The sequence below is a fragment of the Sapajus apella genome, unplaced genomic scaffold (assembly GCF_009761245.1).
Source record: "Sapajus apella isolate SASKATOON/1434 unplaced genomic scaffold, GSC_monkey_1.0 scaffold32, whole genome shotgun sequence".
Classification (NCBI taxonomy): domain Eukaryota; kingdom Metazoa; phylum Chordata; class Mammalia; order Primates; family Cebidae; genus Sapajus; species Sapajus apella.
In genome coordinates, this window is record NW_022436972.1 from 11,082,198 (window position 1) to 11,096,960 (window position 14,763).

The 14,763-nt window shown below is 32.4% G+C and overlaps 1 protein-coding gene across 7 annotated transcripts in view; it reads right to left on the bottom strand.

The window, feature by feature from the left end:
- Positions 1–6,595: 6,595 nt before the first annotated feature.
- Positions 6,596–14,763, bottom strand: part of POSTN (periostin) — a 36,793-nt gene continuing 28,625 nt past the window's right edge. For 2 of the 7 annotated variants that reach the window (XM_032294515.1, XM_032294512.1), the window contains 5 exons: positions 14,269–14,358; positions 13,422–13,499; positions 12,969–13,052; positions 8,543–8,584; positions 6,596–7,378 (listed from right to left, as the gene is read on the bottom strand). In XM_032294515.1, the coding sequence (XP_032150406.1) occupies positions 7,341–7,378; positions 8,543–8,584; positions 12,969–13,052; positions 13,422–13,499; positions 14,269–14,358 (332 nt within the window). In that variant the 3' untranslated portion in view covers positions 6,596–7,340. The remainder of the gene's footprint in view (positions 7,379–8,542; positions 8,585–12,968; positions 13,053–13,421; positions 13,500–14,268; positions 14,359–14,763) is intronic. The other 5 variants (XM_032294517.1, XM_032294513.1, XM_032294518.1 and 2 more) reach the window with 3 other exon arrangements.

A 14,763-nucleotide genomic window follows, 5' to 3' on the forward strand; every position in this document is an offset into this window, starting at 1 on the left:
AAGATTAAACATGTCCACTCTTACCACTTCTACTCGATATTGTTCTACTAGTCAACATCAACCCGTGACATAAGAAAAGAAAATATAAACAGCATCCAGATCACAGAGACAGAGGTAATATTATCTTTATTTGCAAACAGTATGATTATCTATGTATGCAATAGTATATAATCTTAAAAATACTAGAATAAATCAGTGAATTTAACAAGGTTACAGAATGTAAGATGAAAATACAAACAGTAAACAATCAGAAATTGAAATGAAAACAATGCCAGCTGTAATTCTATCAAAAAATATTAAGTACTTAAGGAGAACTTGACAAAAGATATGGAAGACCTGTAAATGTAAAATAATAAAGCATAGGTGAGAAAATAAAGAAGACCCTATGCAAACCAATAGATATATTTTGTTGATGGTTTGGAGACTAAATATTATAAAGATTTCAATTACCCTCAAATTGATCTGTAGATTCAATACAATCCACATTATTAAGCCAGCAGAGTTTTTATTTTTAAATAGAAATTGCCAAGCTGACATAAAAATTCTATGGAAATTCAAATAGCCATAGAATTCTATGGAGATTAAAATAGCAAAATGACTTTGAAAAGGATGAGTGAAATTGGAGATTCTTCTGATTTTATGACTTATTTTAAGCCTATAGGAATCAAGTCCGTGTGGTATTTGCAGTAAGATACACAAATAGATGAACAGAACAAAAAGAAATAATAGAAAGTAACAGAAATAGACCCACAAGTATGTGGCCTTTTTTACAAATATGCAAAGGCAAATCAGTAGAGAAAGAGTCGCTTTTACAGAAAATGGAATTGGAGTAATTGGCTACCTATAGAGAAAAAGGACCATTCCTTTAAACATGAACATTTCTTTTTAACATTACACTTAATGTAAAAAAAACTAATAACACTTATGAAAGAAAGTGTATTAGAACATTTTTGTGACTTTCAGTAAAAGTAATATTTCTTTGATGACACCAAAAACACAACACATGAAAAAACAAAGAGATTAATTTGTCTTCAGTGCTTTGAAAATACTGTTAAGAGAATGAAAAGAACATTCACATGCTTGGAGAAAACATTTCACCTTATATATGTGATTAAAAAAATTGTATTCAAAATGCATAAGAAACTCTCAAAACTCAATAATATTAATTAAAAATGAATCTAATTAATATTTGGCAAAAGATTTGAACAGATCACTAAAGACAGACTCCAATACACTATTGGTGGGAATGTTAATACATCCTCTGAACGATATGGGAATTTCTCAAAGAACTAAAAATAAAGTTATCATTCAATCCAGCAATCCCCCTATGGTGTATCTACCCAAAGGAAAATAAATAAATATATTAGAAAGGTACCTACACTTGTATGTTTAGTGTAGCACTATCAACAATATCAAAGATATGGAATCAACTGAGTGTCCACCAACAGATAATTAGACAAAAAAAGGCAGTACTTCTACACAATGGAATACTATTTATCCCATAAAAAATGCAGCAACATAGGTGAAACTGAAGGCCATTATCTTAAGTGAAACAAGTCAGATGCATAAAGGCATATTTAATAGGGAGCTAAATAATGTATACATATGGACATAGAGAGTGTAATGATAGATAATGGACACTTGGAAGGGTGAAGATGGGGGGAGGATGATGAGAAATCACTTCCTGGGTACAATGTGTGTTATTGGGGTGTTGAATGCCCTAAAAGCTCTAACTTGAGTCCTATACAATCTATGCATGTCACAGAATTGCAAATGTACCCCATAAATGTATCCAAATAAAAGGTACACAAATGTCAAATAAGCACATCAAAAATATGCATTAGTGAAATGTAAATTAAAACCACAGTGAGATTCCGTTATGTACCTATTAGAATGGTTAAATTCAAAAGACAGACCATGTTAAGTGTTAGCAAAAGGGACTGGAACTTTCACATATTTCTGATGGGAATGCAAAATAGTAGAACTAATTTGGAGTATGACCTGGTAGTTTCCAAAAAATGTTTGCAATATATGTTTTATATAATCCAGCCATTCCACTATTACATATTAACCCAAGAGAAAGTAAAACCAACAAAAAAGAAACCATGCATACTGTGTGACTCAATTTGTATAGAAGTTAGAAAATGTAATTATCTGTAGTGATAGTAAATCTGTGGTTGCCTGGGACTGGGGCATGAAGGGGCAGGAAGGTAGGAATTAAAAAGGTCATAAGCAAACTTTTGGTGATGATGAATATATTTACAAGCCTTGGTGTAGTGTTGGTTTCACATGTGTATAGTATGCCTAAGCTTATGAAATTGCACACAAGTGTTTTCAGTTCATTGTAATATAATTATACTTTAAAAGAACTATTCAAACAAACAACAAAACAAAAACTTTAGTGTTTATAAGAATCACAGGTGCTTTGTTGAAGATCAGATGGTCATAAGTGTGTGATCCTATTTCTGGGCTCCTTATTCTGTTCCATTGATCCACATGCCTGTTTCTGTATCAGTACCATGTTGTTTTGGTTATTGTAGCCCTGTAATATAGTTTGATGTTGGTTATGTGGTTCTCCCAGCATGATTTTTTTTTTTTTTTTTTTTTTGCTTAGGATTGCCTTGGCTATGAAGGCTGTCTTTTGGTTCCATATGAATTTTAAAATAGTTTTTTTCTAGTTTAGTGAAGCATGCCATTGGTAGTTTAATAGAAATAACACTAAATCTGTAAACTGCCTTGGGCAGTATGGCCCTTTTAATGATATTGTTTCTTCCTATCCATGAGCATGGAATGTTTTTTCTATTTGTTTATGTCATCTCTGACTTTTTTGAGCAGTGTTTTGTAATTATTATTGTAGAGATCTTCCACCTTTCTGGTTAGCTGTATTCCTATATATTTTATTCATTTGTGCCAAGCATGAATGGGACTGCCTTCTTGAGTTGGCTCAAGGCTTGGTTATTTTTGCTGTATAGGAATGCTTCTGATTTTTGTATGTTGATTTTGTAACTTGAAACTTTGCTCAAATTAGCTGAAGGAGCTTTTGGACTGAGACTATGGAGTTTTCTCAATATAAAATCATGTTGTTGGCAAAAAGGAATCGTTTGGCTTCCTCTCTTTCTATTCTGATGTCCTTTATTTATTTTTCTTGTCTGATTGCTCTGGTTAGGACAACCAATACTATGTTGAATAGGAGTGGTGAGAGAAGGCGTCCTTGTCTTGTGCCAATTCTCAAGGGAAATGCTTCCAGCTTTTGCCCATTCAGTATGATGTTGGCTGTGGGACAAACACAGGCGATGGAGAAAAGACCCCTTTCAATAAATGGTGCTGGGATAACTGGCTAGCAGAAGACTCAAGCTGAATCCTTTCCTTCTACCATACAGAAAAATCAACTCAAGATGGATTAAAGACTTAAATGTAAAACTTACAAACTATAAAAACCCTAGAAGACAACCCAGGTGATACCATCCTGGACATAAGAGTAAGAAAGATTTCATGACAAAGACACCCAAAAGCAATTTCAAGAAAAGCAAAAATTCACATATGTGATCTAATTAAACTTAAGGGCTTCTGCTCAGCAAAAGAAACTATCAACAGAGTAAGCAAACAACCTACAGAATGGAAGAAAATATTTGCAACCTATGCATCTGACAAAGGTCTAATATTTAGCATCTATAAGGAACTTAAGCAAATTTACAAAAGAAAAACAGCCTCATAAAAAAGTGGGCAAAGTATCTGAACAGATACTTTTCAAAAGAAAACATACATGTGGCCAATAAGAATATAAAAAAAGCTCAATAGCAATGATCATTAGAAAAACACACATTAAAACCACAATGAGATATCATCTCACACTAGTCAGAATGGCTATTTCTAAAAAGTCAAAAAATAACAGATATTGGAGAGGTTGTAGAGAAAAGGGAATGCTGATACACTGTTGGTAAAATTGTATATTAGTCCAACCATTGTGGAAAGCAGTATGGTGATTCCTCAAAGAACTAAAAAGAGAACTACTATTTGACCCAACAATGTAACTGCTGAATATATACCCAGAGGAATACAAATCATTCTACTGTAAAGATGCATATTTGCGTGTGAATGTTCATTGCAGCACTCTTCACTATAGCAAATACATGGAACCAACCTAAATATCTATCAAAGATATATTGGATAAAGAAAATATGGCATATATACACCATGGAATAGTATGTGGCCATAAAAAAGAATGAGAAGATATATTTTGTGGGACCCTGAATGGAGCTGGAAGCTATCATCCTTAGCAAACTAATACAAGAACAGAAAACCGAATACCACACATACTCATAAGTGGTAGCTAAATGATGAAAACTCATGAAATAAAGAAAGGAAAAGTAGACACTGGGGTCTATTTGACATGGAAGGATGGGAGGAGAGAGGAACAGAAAACGTATCTATTGGGTACTAGGCTTAATACATGGGTGATGAAATAATCTGTACAATAAAACCCCATGACATGAGTTTACCTATATAACTAACCTTTACATGTACTCCCAAACCTAAAATTAAAGTTAAAAATAAATAAGAGGGGAAGTTTGACCAAAAGATTCTTTTCTAAGTCTTGGATGGACCCTGAAATCTTTATTATAAAATAAGCTCTCCTAGTTGATTCTGCTGCAGAATGTCATAGCCCTAACCTTGAGAAACAATGCTTTGTAGAGATTTCTGCTAAGACCACAAGTCTAAGTTCAATGTGCCCAAACCAAAAGTTAACATACCACTTAAAGAGAAAAAAAAATGAGTCAAGATCAGGTAAGAAGATTCATAACCATTGCAACAAATTTGTTTGCTATTTCATGTTTGTACTTGTTGGGTCATGGCTGGTGGTAAGTTGCCATTAAATCAATATCACGATTTTAGTACAAGGAAAAAGAAGAAAGAAAAGTTATGTAAATTGTTGATCCTCGCTTTTTTTCCCCACACAAAACTGGAGATAATAAATCTTTTCAAAATTGTTAAAGGATTAATTATTGTGTGAAAAATCACATACTACAATGACTCTTCAACTTTTAGAAAGCGTCTGAATAGAATTAATATTTAGTGATGATTTTTTAATCCTGATTTTAGGGTTTTAAATTATTGTTCTTTACTTTCTTATTTTTCAATCTTATTTCTTTTGATTTATATTACTATTTAATTTATTCTTATTAATATTTTTTCTCTTTAGGTTTTATTTGTAAACACATTACATGTGTCACTTGAAAGACTGTCTTTTACCAGAAAGATAGACTGGACTTGATGTGTGTGCATAGCCAATGCTGAGTTTTCTTCTATGGTAAAAAGCAGAGCCCTTTTTCTTCTACGGTGAAAAAAGGATCTGGTGCCTTAGTAGTCTAAAAAGACCTCAACATCAGTCTTATAGTCCTGGAATATCATGTTCAAAGCCCAGCTTCAAAGCATTTGGCTTATTTTCAAATGAAAATCTTGAAGGTGGTTGATTGGACCTATTTGTTGTCCTTTCTGTGCAATTAACTGGATATCTTCTCTGGCATCCTGAACACATGGTACCTGTTTGGAGTAGCCATCAATGCTGATGATATTTTCGTCTATTCTACCAGTATCACCTATTTCTACTTAACCATCTCTTCTGAATCATCTTGGGAAGATCACAGAAACACGCTTTGCAGCTGAGATTCTCTCCGTGGGTACAGAGTTAGTAGGGGATTTTCTTTTCTGGCAGGGTCTCTAAATGGTAGAAATAAATCTCTCTACTCTCCCAAATGAGAAAGCATTCTCAAAAACCAAAGCTATCTAGCACTTCTTTAGTAAATGACACTCCCAGAATTTTGTACCTCACTTCCTCACCCTAATCATTAATCAAACAATTTTTCAGCTACCCAAGTCCTTTTCTATGTCCTTTCTGCTGAGCCCAATTTTCTCTGATCCCACGTGGGCATTCATGGCTAAACCCGATGTCTTCAGTTTGGCTTTCCTAGGTTTTACAGTCTCCCAATGACTTCTTTCTAACACAGGGTATAATTCTATTTCACCCTCACCGCTCAGTCTCTCATCAGTATGGATTCTGTTTCCAGAAGGCTCGTATGTCAGTCGGTTTAAGTTAGAATGACACTTGTTGAGGTTTGAGTTGATCAAGTCAATCTTGCATTAGTCCTAGCAAACAAATATTTTCTTCTTCTTCTTCTTTGCCATGCAATGGACTCTGTTACTTCAAATAAGTTAAGAGCATCTCTGTGGCTCCCCAGTGCCTAGCCCAGGAATAATGAATTGATGCATCCATGCTTATATAGTGCTATTTATGATACTATTATAGCCCATGGTGTACTGAGGATATTTGGTTACTTATCTCCTTGCATTTTGAGGACAGTAAATGTGCCTGATTCATCTTTTGAATCCTCATGACTCAGCACAGTCCTAGGGTTATATTAAGTATTCAGCTGATGTTTAATGATTGCTTCATTGTCTAATTTTTTTATATAACATAATCTTTACAAAACCCCACATGACACATGTTCATCTATGTAACAAACCTACATGTCCTACACATGCCTACACACCCCTGAACTTAAAAGTTAAAAAAAAAAAACACCTCAAGAAACACTAATTTTATTCAATTTCCTTTAATGAGTACTTGTTACAATAAAAGAGGTATAGGGTTCTGTTCCCAAATCCAAACCACTTTTTAACTTAAATCTTGAGTTTTTCTGAACTACCTGATTTGAAGTAATTCTCTTTATACTTGAAAATGGTTTCATTGAAATGTTTGCGATAAAAAAGTATGCACTGCAAGAAGCATACAACAAACATTCTGAGAGTACAAAATTAGTTGTAAAAAAATAACATAGTTTACCAGTAAATCCACTCTTACAGAAATGTGCAAAGCCTTTCCATGTAAAATGTTTCGTTGTATTCTGAGCACCTATTTTTATAACTCAGCTTCCCACGGAGAGGTAACTGCTTGCATACACTTTATGTATCCACAGCATACATACAAGGCTCGGTCTTCTCAACATAATAACAGTTCACCACTCTTCTATTTGAATTGTAATGAATTTGGTTACAAGGATTTTCTCTGATGGAGTCCAAAGTTAGCCAGAACTTTTAATGTCAAGATGAAAAAGCATGTAATTTCCTTCAGTTCCTTTACCACAGGAGGCTAACTCCACAATTTCCTCATGTTTCTCATTCAGGAAAAAAAAAAAGAAATAAATTTGTGTTCAGAATTATTTGATGATTGCTTCTTGGCGCTGATGCCTCAGTTCCTGAAGTCAACATGGCTCATACAATTTTCTAACATCAGGTTATTGACTTAGGGTTATATAAGCTTTTTTTGTCTGGTGGCTGGATTTTCACTGATAATGACCTTCCCTTGACCGCCTTCTAGATCCTAATTAGAAAGAAAGGAGAATGTAGAGATTGTAAACGTGAGAAAATTTTAAAATTTAAGAATATTTTATTCTCTGTATATCTATCAGAGGTCATTATTTTTTATTGTAATAAACTTTAGATTATGTTTTCTTAATAATATCCTCAGCTTACAGTGAAGCAAATATTATATTTTGGTCAAAAGTATATAAACATAATAATTTGAAATTTAATAATTTTAATTCCTTAGAAAATTTGTGTGGATTTGGATATTTACACAGATTTACTGATACATTATTTAGTTAAAAAATCTGTGCAGTTGTTCTTTTACTTTCAAAGGTCTACACATTGGACTGGCTTCAGGTAAGATGTTCTTATAGCGCATTGATAGGCCTTGCGTCTTCCTTTGATTGTTAGTATGTAATTATCACAGAAATTCCAAACTTGTAATTCCAAGCTTGTAATTTACTCTAGGTTTCACAAGGGAAATTCTTGCTCTGTCAATGTATCAGAATGTAATATATCTTAAGTGGAGGGATAGAAAATGCACATAGTGTGATTATAAAATAAACGTAATGTGTATGTGATATATACATATGTAATCTATATAATCTACACATTTAAATGAACATTTTGTAAATAGCTAAATTGATGGTTTTTTGTATATATACATTTCTTATTTACTTATGTCTCAAACTGTAGCATCGTCACACATAATAACATTTTTAAGGATTCAGATCCACCTGCAATCTACATTTGTCTATCTCTGATAGTCAAAAATTTCTTTTCGACTTAGCACTTATGTATGCAAAACTATATGTATACTTAACTTTATGCACACAAAATTATATATACATATAATTTTGGACTCTAATTTATATATATGCATATATATTTGAAGATTATTCACTTGAGTCTATCTCAAGGGTTCAATATGCCTACCAGCTTGCATAAGTATATTGGCCTTTCCCTTAATATTTGCTGTTACAGTCTACTGATAGTATATAGCATGAGAAATTTATTTTCTGATTGTTATCAAAATACTTAGCATCGAAACTGGCTAACTTTTCTCTCTGATTGACAACGAGGTTCAATAAAATACTTTAAAAGAATTTCCTATTCTTTGATTTCTCTTCATATAGCGAAAGAGGCCATATACACACATTACCATAGCCAATACACTTACCTTGAACTCTTTTGTTGGCTTGTAACTTCCTTACAGGTGTGTCTAAAATTAAATTGCTATAGTTAGAAATACTTTACAATTATGGGTAAAATCAGGCAGGAGACCATGGTTAAACAGAAAAGCATAAAGTTTTGAATAAACATCACTTAAACATGAAGAATTTTTTAATAGTAAACTTCATGATCCTGAGAGTTTCACATTGACACAGTGTTTCCCATATATCACAATGAATGCTTCTTAATTGCAAAGCACATTGTTTTATTATGGATTTTGGAGCCCACAATAACGTGCCATTTTTGCAGAGTAAATGACTTATGTGATTTTTTTCAGACGTTTTGTAAAAAATGTTACCTTATGATGAAGGGTTATTAAATGTCATATAAGGCTTAGCACAAGTATCTTCCAAGAGTTAGTCACCCATCTTTGCAGTCATACGTACTTGTAATGTATGCCTCTGTAAAATTCTCACTAAAATAAATTTGTGATTGCTTTATTGTATATGAGGACAACAAAATAGCATTGACCTAATGACTCTAGAAATGTTATAATAAGCTATTCAGGAAGATATGCCATCACCCTTATTCCACGCCCCCAACCTGATTCAGTGTTAATCCCACGAGAGCCTTTAAAAAAATTAACTAATAAAAGCTTTTATGTTTAAGAACTGCAAGTATTTCAAAACTATGCTGTTTTGTGCTGTTATATTTGTAACGTATTTCTTGATTACCTATTTTTTTTTTTTTGGTTCATTGACAAGACTACCTGGTAGGCCTAAATTCACATTTTCACTCAGTTTTTGGGCATTTAGGATCAAAAAGTAAATATGGTTTCTATAGTGGCTTCATTTTTCTACTTATCTTTTAAATTATTTTCTACAAATTTTGACTTCTTTTATATATATCATCTATACTCAGCATGTCAGTTTTTTTCTATTATATATATATATTTTTTCAATTCTCTGAAATCCTATAAAAAGTAAGCAATGAAACTATCACCATGAACAGTTTTGTCTATTTGACAGTAAGCAAATTAAAAAAAAATTCAAAAAAATTATAGATTCTGTTTCTGTCTACTTAGAACATTTTCATGTCTTTTCCCCCAAAACTTAAGGTATATAATCGTTTATAAAACCACATTAATACTAGAGTAAAATATAGAATTATAGAAAAATCTTACTATATTGGATAATGGAGAGAAGTCTGTGTAAAACAGCCAAGTCTGAATTGTGAAATATTCTCAAATAGTTATAAAGAGATGTAAATATAAATATTTATTAACTTCAGGTTTATTTGGTAACAAAATAATGACTTCTAAAAGATTGTCAAGAACAGAGAGATTTAACCTTTAACTGGTGCGCAGGTGCATTGTTTATAGTGGACTTATTAAATTCCAAATAGCAGTTAATTGTATAACTTAAAACTGGATCATAGAAGTATTTATCATATTCCTTTTCAAAACAAGCAAGTGTCCTCAGCTTTCCTTTCATAATTTTATAGCATCCAATTAATCAGTTTTTGCTATGATAATATTCCAGAATAAAAAACGTTCAATGTGTCAAACGAACATTTTGAAAGAACAGCTTGATTAATGTGTAGCAAACAGGTTTGCTCTCAGCAGCTCTCTGTTATGTCAACATGAATGAGGGTTATACTAGGTCATGTTTAGAGGAGCAAAACGTGATAAGATAAACCAATTACCTGAGTAGCTTAGCATAAAGAACCACCCTACATCATGTTTTCTAAAACATGCAAAGTACTCAGCTCAATTATTTGGACATTTTATTTGCTTGTTTGTTTGTGCTTTTGTATGTTTCCATGGCAATGACTATCGAAATTTCAAGTTGAACGTTACTTAATTGACCATGTTAATGTCAATTGATGATTCTGAGGGTAACAAATGATGACAGCTTACTCTATGCTGAACATTGTTCTAAGAGCTTGTCATATGTTAACTCATTTACACTGTAGGTGCCATTACTATCTTCACTTTCAGAAGAAGGAAACAAGCAAGAAAAGAATCAGCTGATCTGGGATTGAGTTGGAGCTCATATTGAAAGCAGACCTACAACCTGATCTACTATTCTCTATAGACGTTGCAAATCTTAACCTGTCATATTGACAGATTTGCCAAAACCTTCCAAAATGACTTTTTTTGTTGTTCCTTTTGACATAGACTGTTATTCTCCTTTAATTGCTTGGGTGGTTCAGAATGCATAGTTCTAAGGTAAGCACAAAAAATTCTATGCATTTAGTGAGAATTATTTTCAGTTAAGATCTTGAAAGGGTATCAGTGACAAATCACAACATCAGTACTCAAGGAACCTCTTAGCCATGTTAATAGTCATGACTTAAATGGTTTGAGAAATACACTCAAATTATTAAAAGTACAAAAACGTACTACATGTACCATGATGTGTACAATATGAACTGTTTAGATAAAAAAAATGAGTTTTAGGTAGAACTTATTGAGATGAAGATCATGGTTCAGATATGTATTAATTGGCCAGACCTTGAAAAAAATTTTCTTGCATAATGAAATCTTTATCAGTTTCTTTTATCAATGTCTCTTAGGATCTAGATGAGGGGACACTTGTGACTTGATAATAACCTGATGATTTTAGATAGCTAGAAAAAAGAAAACAAGCATATTCAATTATTGCTGGTACTAGTAACTCTACTGCATCTAGTGTCTTTCCTACAAAAAGCAAAACCTTGGAAATGGTTTGATAAAAACTTGTTATGTTTCTATGTTTTTTCATAATGCTGCAATAATTTATGTGGCATTGTGAAAACTGATGCCTTACAGACATGTAGAGAGATCAGACACTGGGAACTAAAGGAATAAACGTCTGGAATGAACAGAGACAAGAGCTAAGAAAGGAGTCCATTAATTAAAAATTGAATGTCATATTCTTATAACAGTTATATATTTTCTTGGCTGAAACAATTCTTTAGTATTTAACTGGATTGTTCATAGTGGCTTCAATAATAGGGGCTTATCAAAGAAGAAGAAAACATACTTACCTGAAATTTAAGCCTAAATAAATTAAAGCAATATAAACAGATGCAGCTACTAATTTATCGATTCCCTAAAAAGCACTACCATTCTACAAAGCTGCTTACTATGGCAAGGACTAAAAGAAAAAAAAAAGAATCCAATTTAATCTTCATAAAGTGTTTGTCTCTTCTCTCAAATCCTTAGATTTTTTTCCTAGCAGACAGTTGGGCATTTGAGGGTAGAATAGTGAATTCTTTGTTAGATTTTATGGGAATCTTTGGTTCCCTTATGGCTCCGGTGTGCTATGTACTCTTGGCATTCTGGGAGGAAACTTGTATTTTTCAGACATATATATTTCTATTGAGGGAAAATTCAATCATTGGTTGGATTAAAAAATTTTTAAACTCTCATTGATGAATATCTAAATACTATTTAAGAGAGTTTACATTTATTAAACTATGGAATATAGAAACAACAATTGCCAAAAACATAGACGGTCCCAAGATAATTTACATTTTCTTGGACATAGTGATACAATTTTTAAAATTATAAGCTGAAAAGCCATCTGAACTCTGTTTTGGATGAACATAGAACTTCAGTTATGCTTTTCAATTAATAGTATATTTCAAGGAGCCTATTTGGTTTTTCTAAAGAATTTAAATATTTTTCCACAAAAATAATTATTCAGCTTAATATTTTCCTTGTTAAAAAATGAAGTATAAATTTATTTATTCCAATGCCAGTAATCCAAATTATATGCATATATATACAAATACAACATCTTTGAATAATTACTATGTAGAGTTTGTGTAAGATTTTGAATTCTTTTTTCTTTGTTCTTAAGGTCCATTTAATGCCACAGATAGAGAACATTCCATAAAAGATTAAGATTAATTTTATATGCAAAATAATTTATATCTTCAGGTATAGATTATCACTCAATCTGTTAGAAGAAACAGATACTCATTCCCAAGAATATAGTTTTGGAAAAGAAAGTTACTAAATGCACCGTTTTTGGCTATATATATGCATAAAATTTAAAGACATGCCTTGATTGCTGTTATGGGGGCAGTGAATATAATTTTTTAAATATAAAAAGTATATTAAATTTGGGCTTGTTTAACAACTAGTAATTTAACAATTATTCCCCTTTAACATACTTAAAACGTCCTTAAAATTATCTGAATCAAAGCAAAAAAAATATTCATTGCTCCCCAAACTTTATACCATAGAACTTTTTAAAGACTGTTTAAACTAGTAATCATTGCTTCGTAACTGTTACCTCTGAACCAATCCAGCTATTAAGACAAGAGCAGATGTTGTCTTTTTTTAACCTAATTAAAAGAAAAACCTGCTTGCTCAGTCTTTAAAAAGTTGATCTCAGTCACCAGAACCTGTTAAGGGTGTTAGTTTTTGTCCTTTTACTAACCTCCCTGAAGCAGTCTTTTAATTTCTTCATCTTCAAATAAATGATCATCACCACCTTCAATGAATTTGGTGACCTTGGTGACCTCTGAGAGGATACATGTTTATAGCAGAAATTGATTTATATAACAAAATAAAGACAGCAGACTTGATGTGACAAATAATGGCATCTGCCCAATAATGAATTCTAGTCCAGCATTCAGTTCTTTCACAACCTTTAGTACCATTTTTCTGACTTACTAATTTTCTTATAAAGTTGTCGAACAAATAATGTATAAACATATGGCTGCCACTTATGCTTAATTCCTTATTTTTGTGCTTTTTTTCTTGTTGGTATGGAAATGAACAATAGGATGAGATAGAGTAGAAAACATGTAGAATGCCTCACAGATTGTTTTAGACTTGGATATGGATGGCTTAGGTAAAGTCACGTTCTTATTTTTTTAGAAATGCTGACCTTCTTGCAACAATTTCTTCAGAGTTTCTTCTGTTTCTCCACCTCCGGTAGAAATCCTAGTGTATTTTATTTCAGGACCTATGAGAAAGACAATGAAAAAGGTCTAAAACAGAAGTAGGCAAACTTCTTCTGTGGAGTGACAGAGAGTAAGTATTTTACACTAATGGGCCATGTAGTCTGTGTTGCAGTTGTCCAACTCTGATACCTCAGCGTGAAAGCAGCCTTAGACATATATAAATGGATGGGCATGACTGTGTTCCAATAAAACTTTATTTCCAGAAATAGGTGGCACAAACCATGCTTGCTCACTAGTTGTTTAAACAAATACTTAAAGAATAGCTTAATTAAGAATTTTAGGCTAATTTTAGTCTACTTTAGGTCAAATGGACTGCTAATTTGGAAGTCAGATGCCCAGCTTTACTAAAATTATTGATCAATAGCTTTGTATATACTTGCTTCTATTTTGACACGTAGATGTACAGACCTTAAGATTAATGGAAACTCGAAAGAGGAAATGGCTTTTCTTCTAGAATCCTCTAACTCATGAACAAACAGTAAAGTGAAGGTGGTATATCATATCAATGGTATATCAAATTACATGCATGGATGCATACATGTAATAAAAACAAATGCTTTTAGATTTGTCTACAAATTTTCAATTCAGAGTAAAACCTAGATTACATATTTAGAATAATATTATTTCTGCCAAAATATGAAGTAGCTTTAGTAACCACCATGAAAATGACTTTTTTCTTTAATGAAGCTTATATTTGGTGATTAACTATAATTTGATCTTTATAATCTGGGCAGAGATCCATGTATGGAACTAGCGGGAATTAGTGGCTACCTGTAATAATTCGTTCTTCTCGTGTCTCTTTTTCAGTTATTTCCACAGGCACTCCATCAATGATTTTAGTGTATTTCTTAATAACTGGCTCTGAAAGTAGTGGAATACAAATACATTTGATTTACCCTCATATAGTGACTATGCATCCATAAGCTAGACATTGTAATGATTAACTACATTTCTAAAAATATTACCATTTAGGATTCAGTCGTAAACATTTTTAGAACATATCTCAAATAACTTCAGATCAATAGGGATCCATAACGTAATAGCTATGTTCTGGATATTGGTTGAGTGAGAGGACCATTTGACATGCTAACTCTCCATGTCATACTTGTTTTCTGGCTGTGGAATGAATACTTAGTGACAGTCCAGGGAGTTATATATCATCGGAATGGGAATCCTGTCATAAATCCTAGTAGTGGGGTGGCTTTTTAGAGACTTACACAATGGCCATTTTTCCTACTGTTTCTGAGTCTAATATTTCCCTTTATA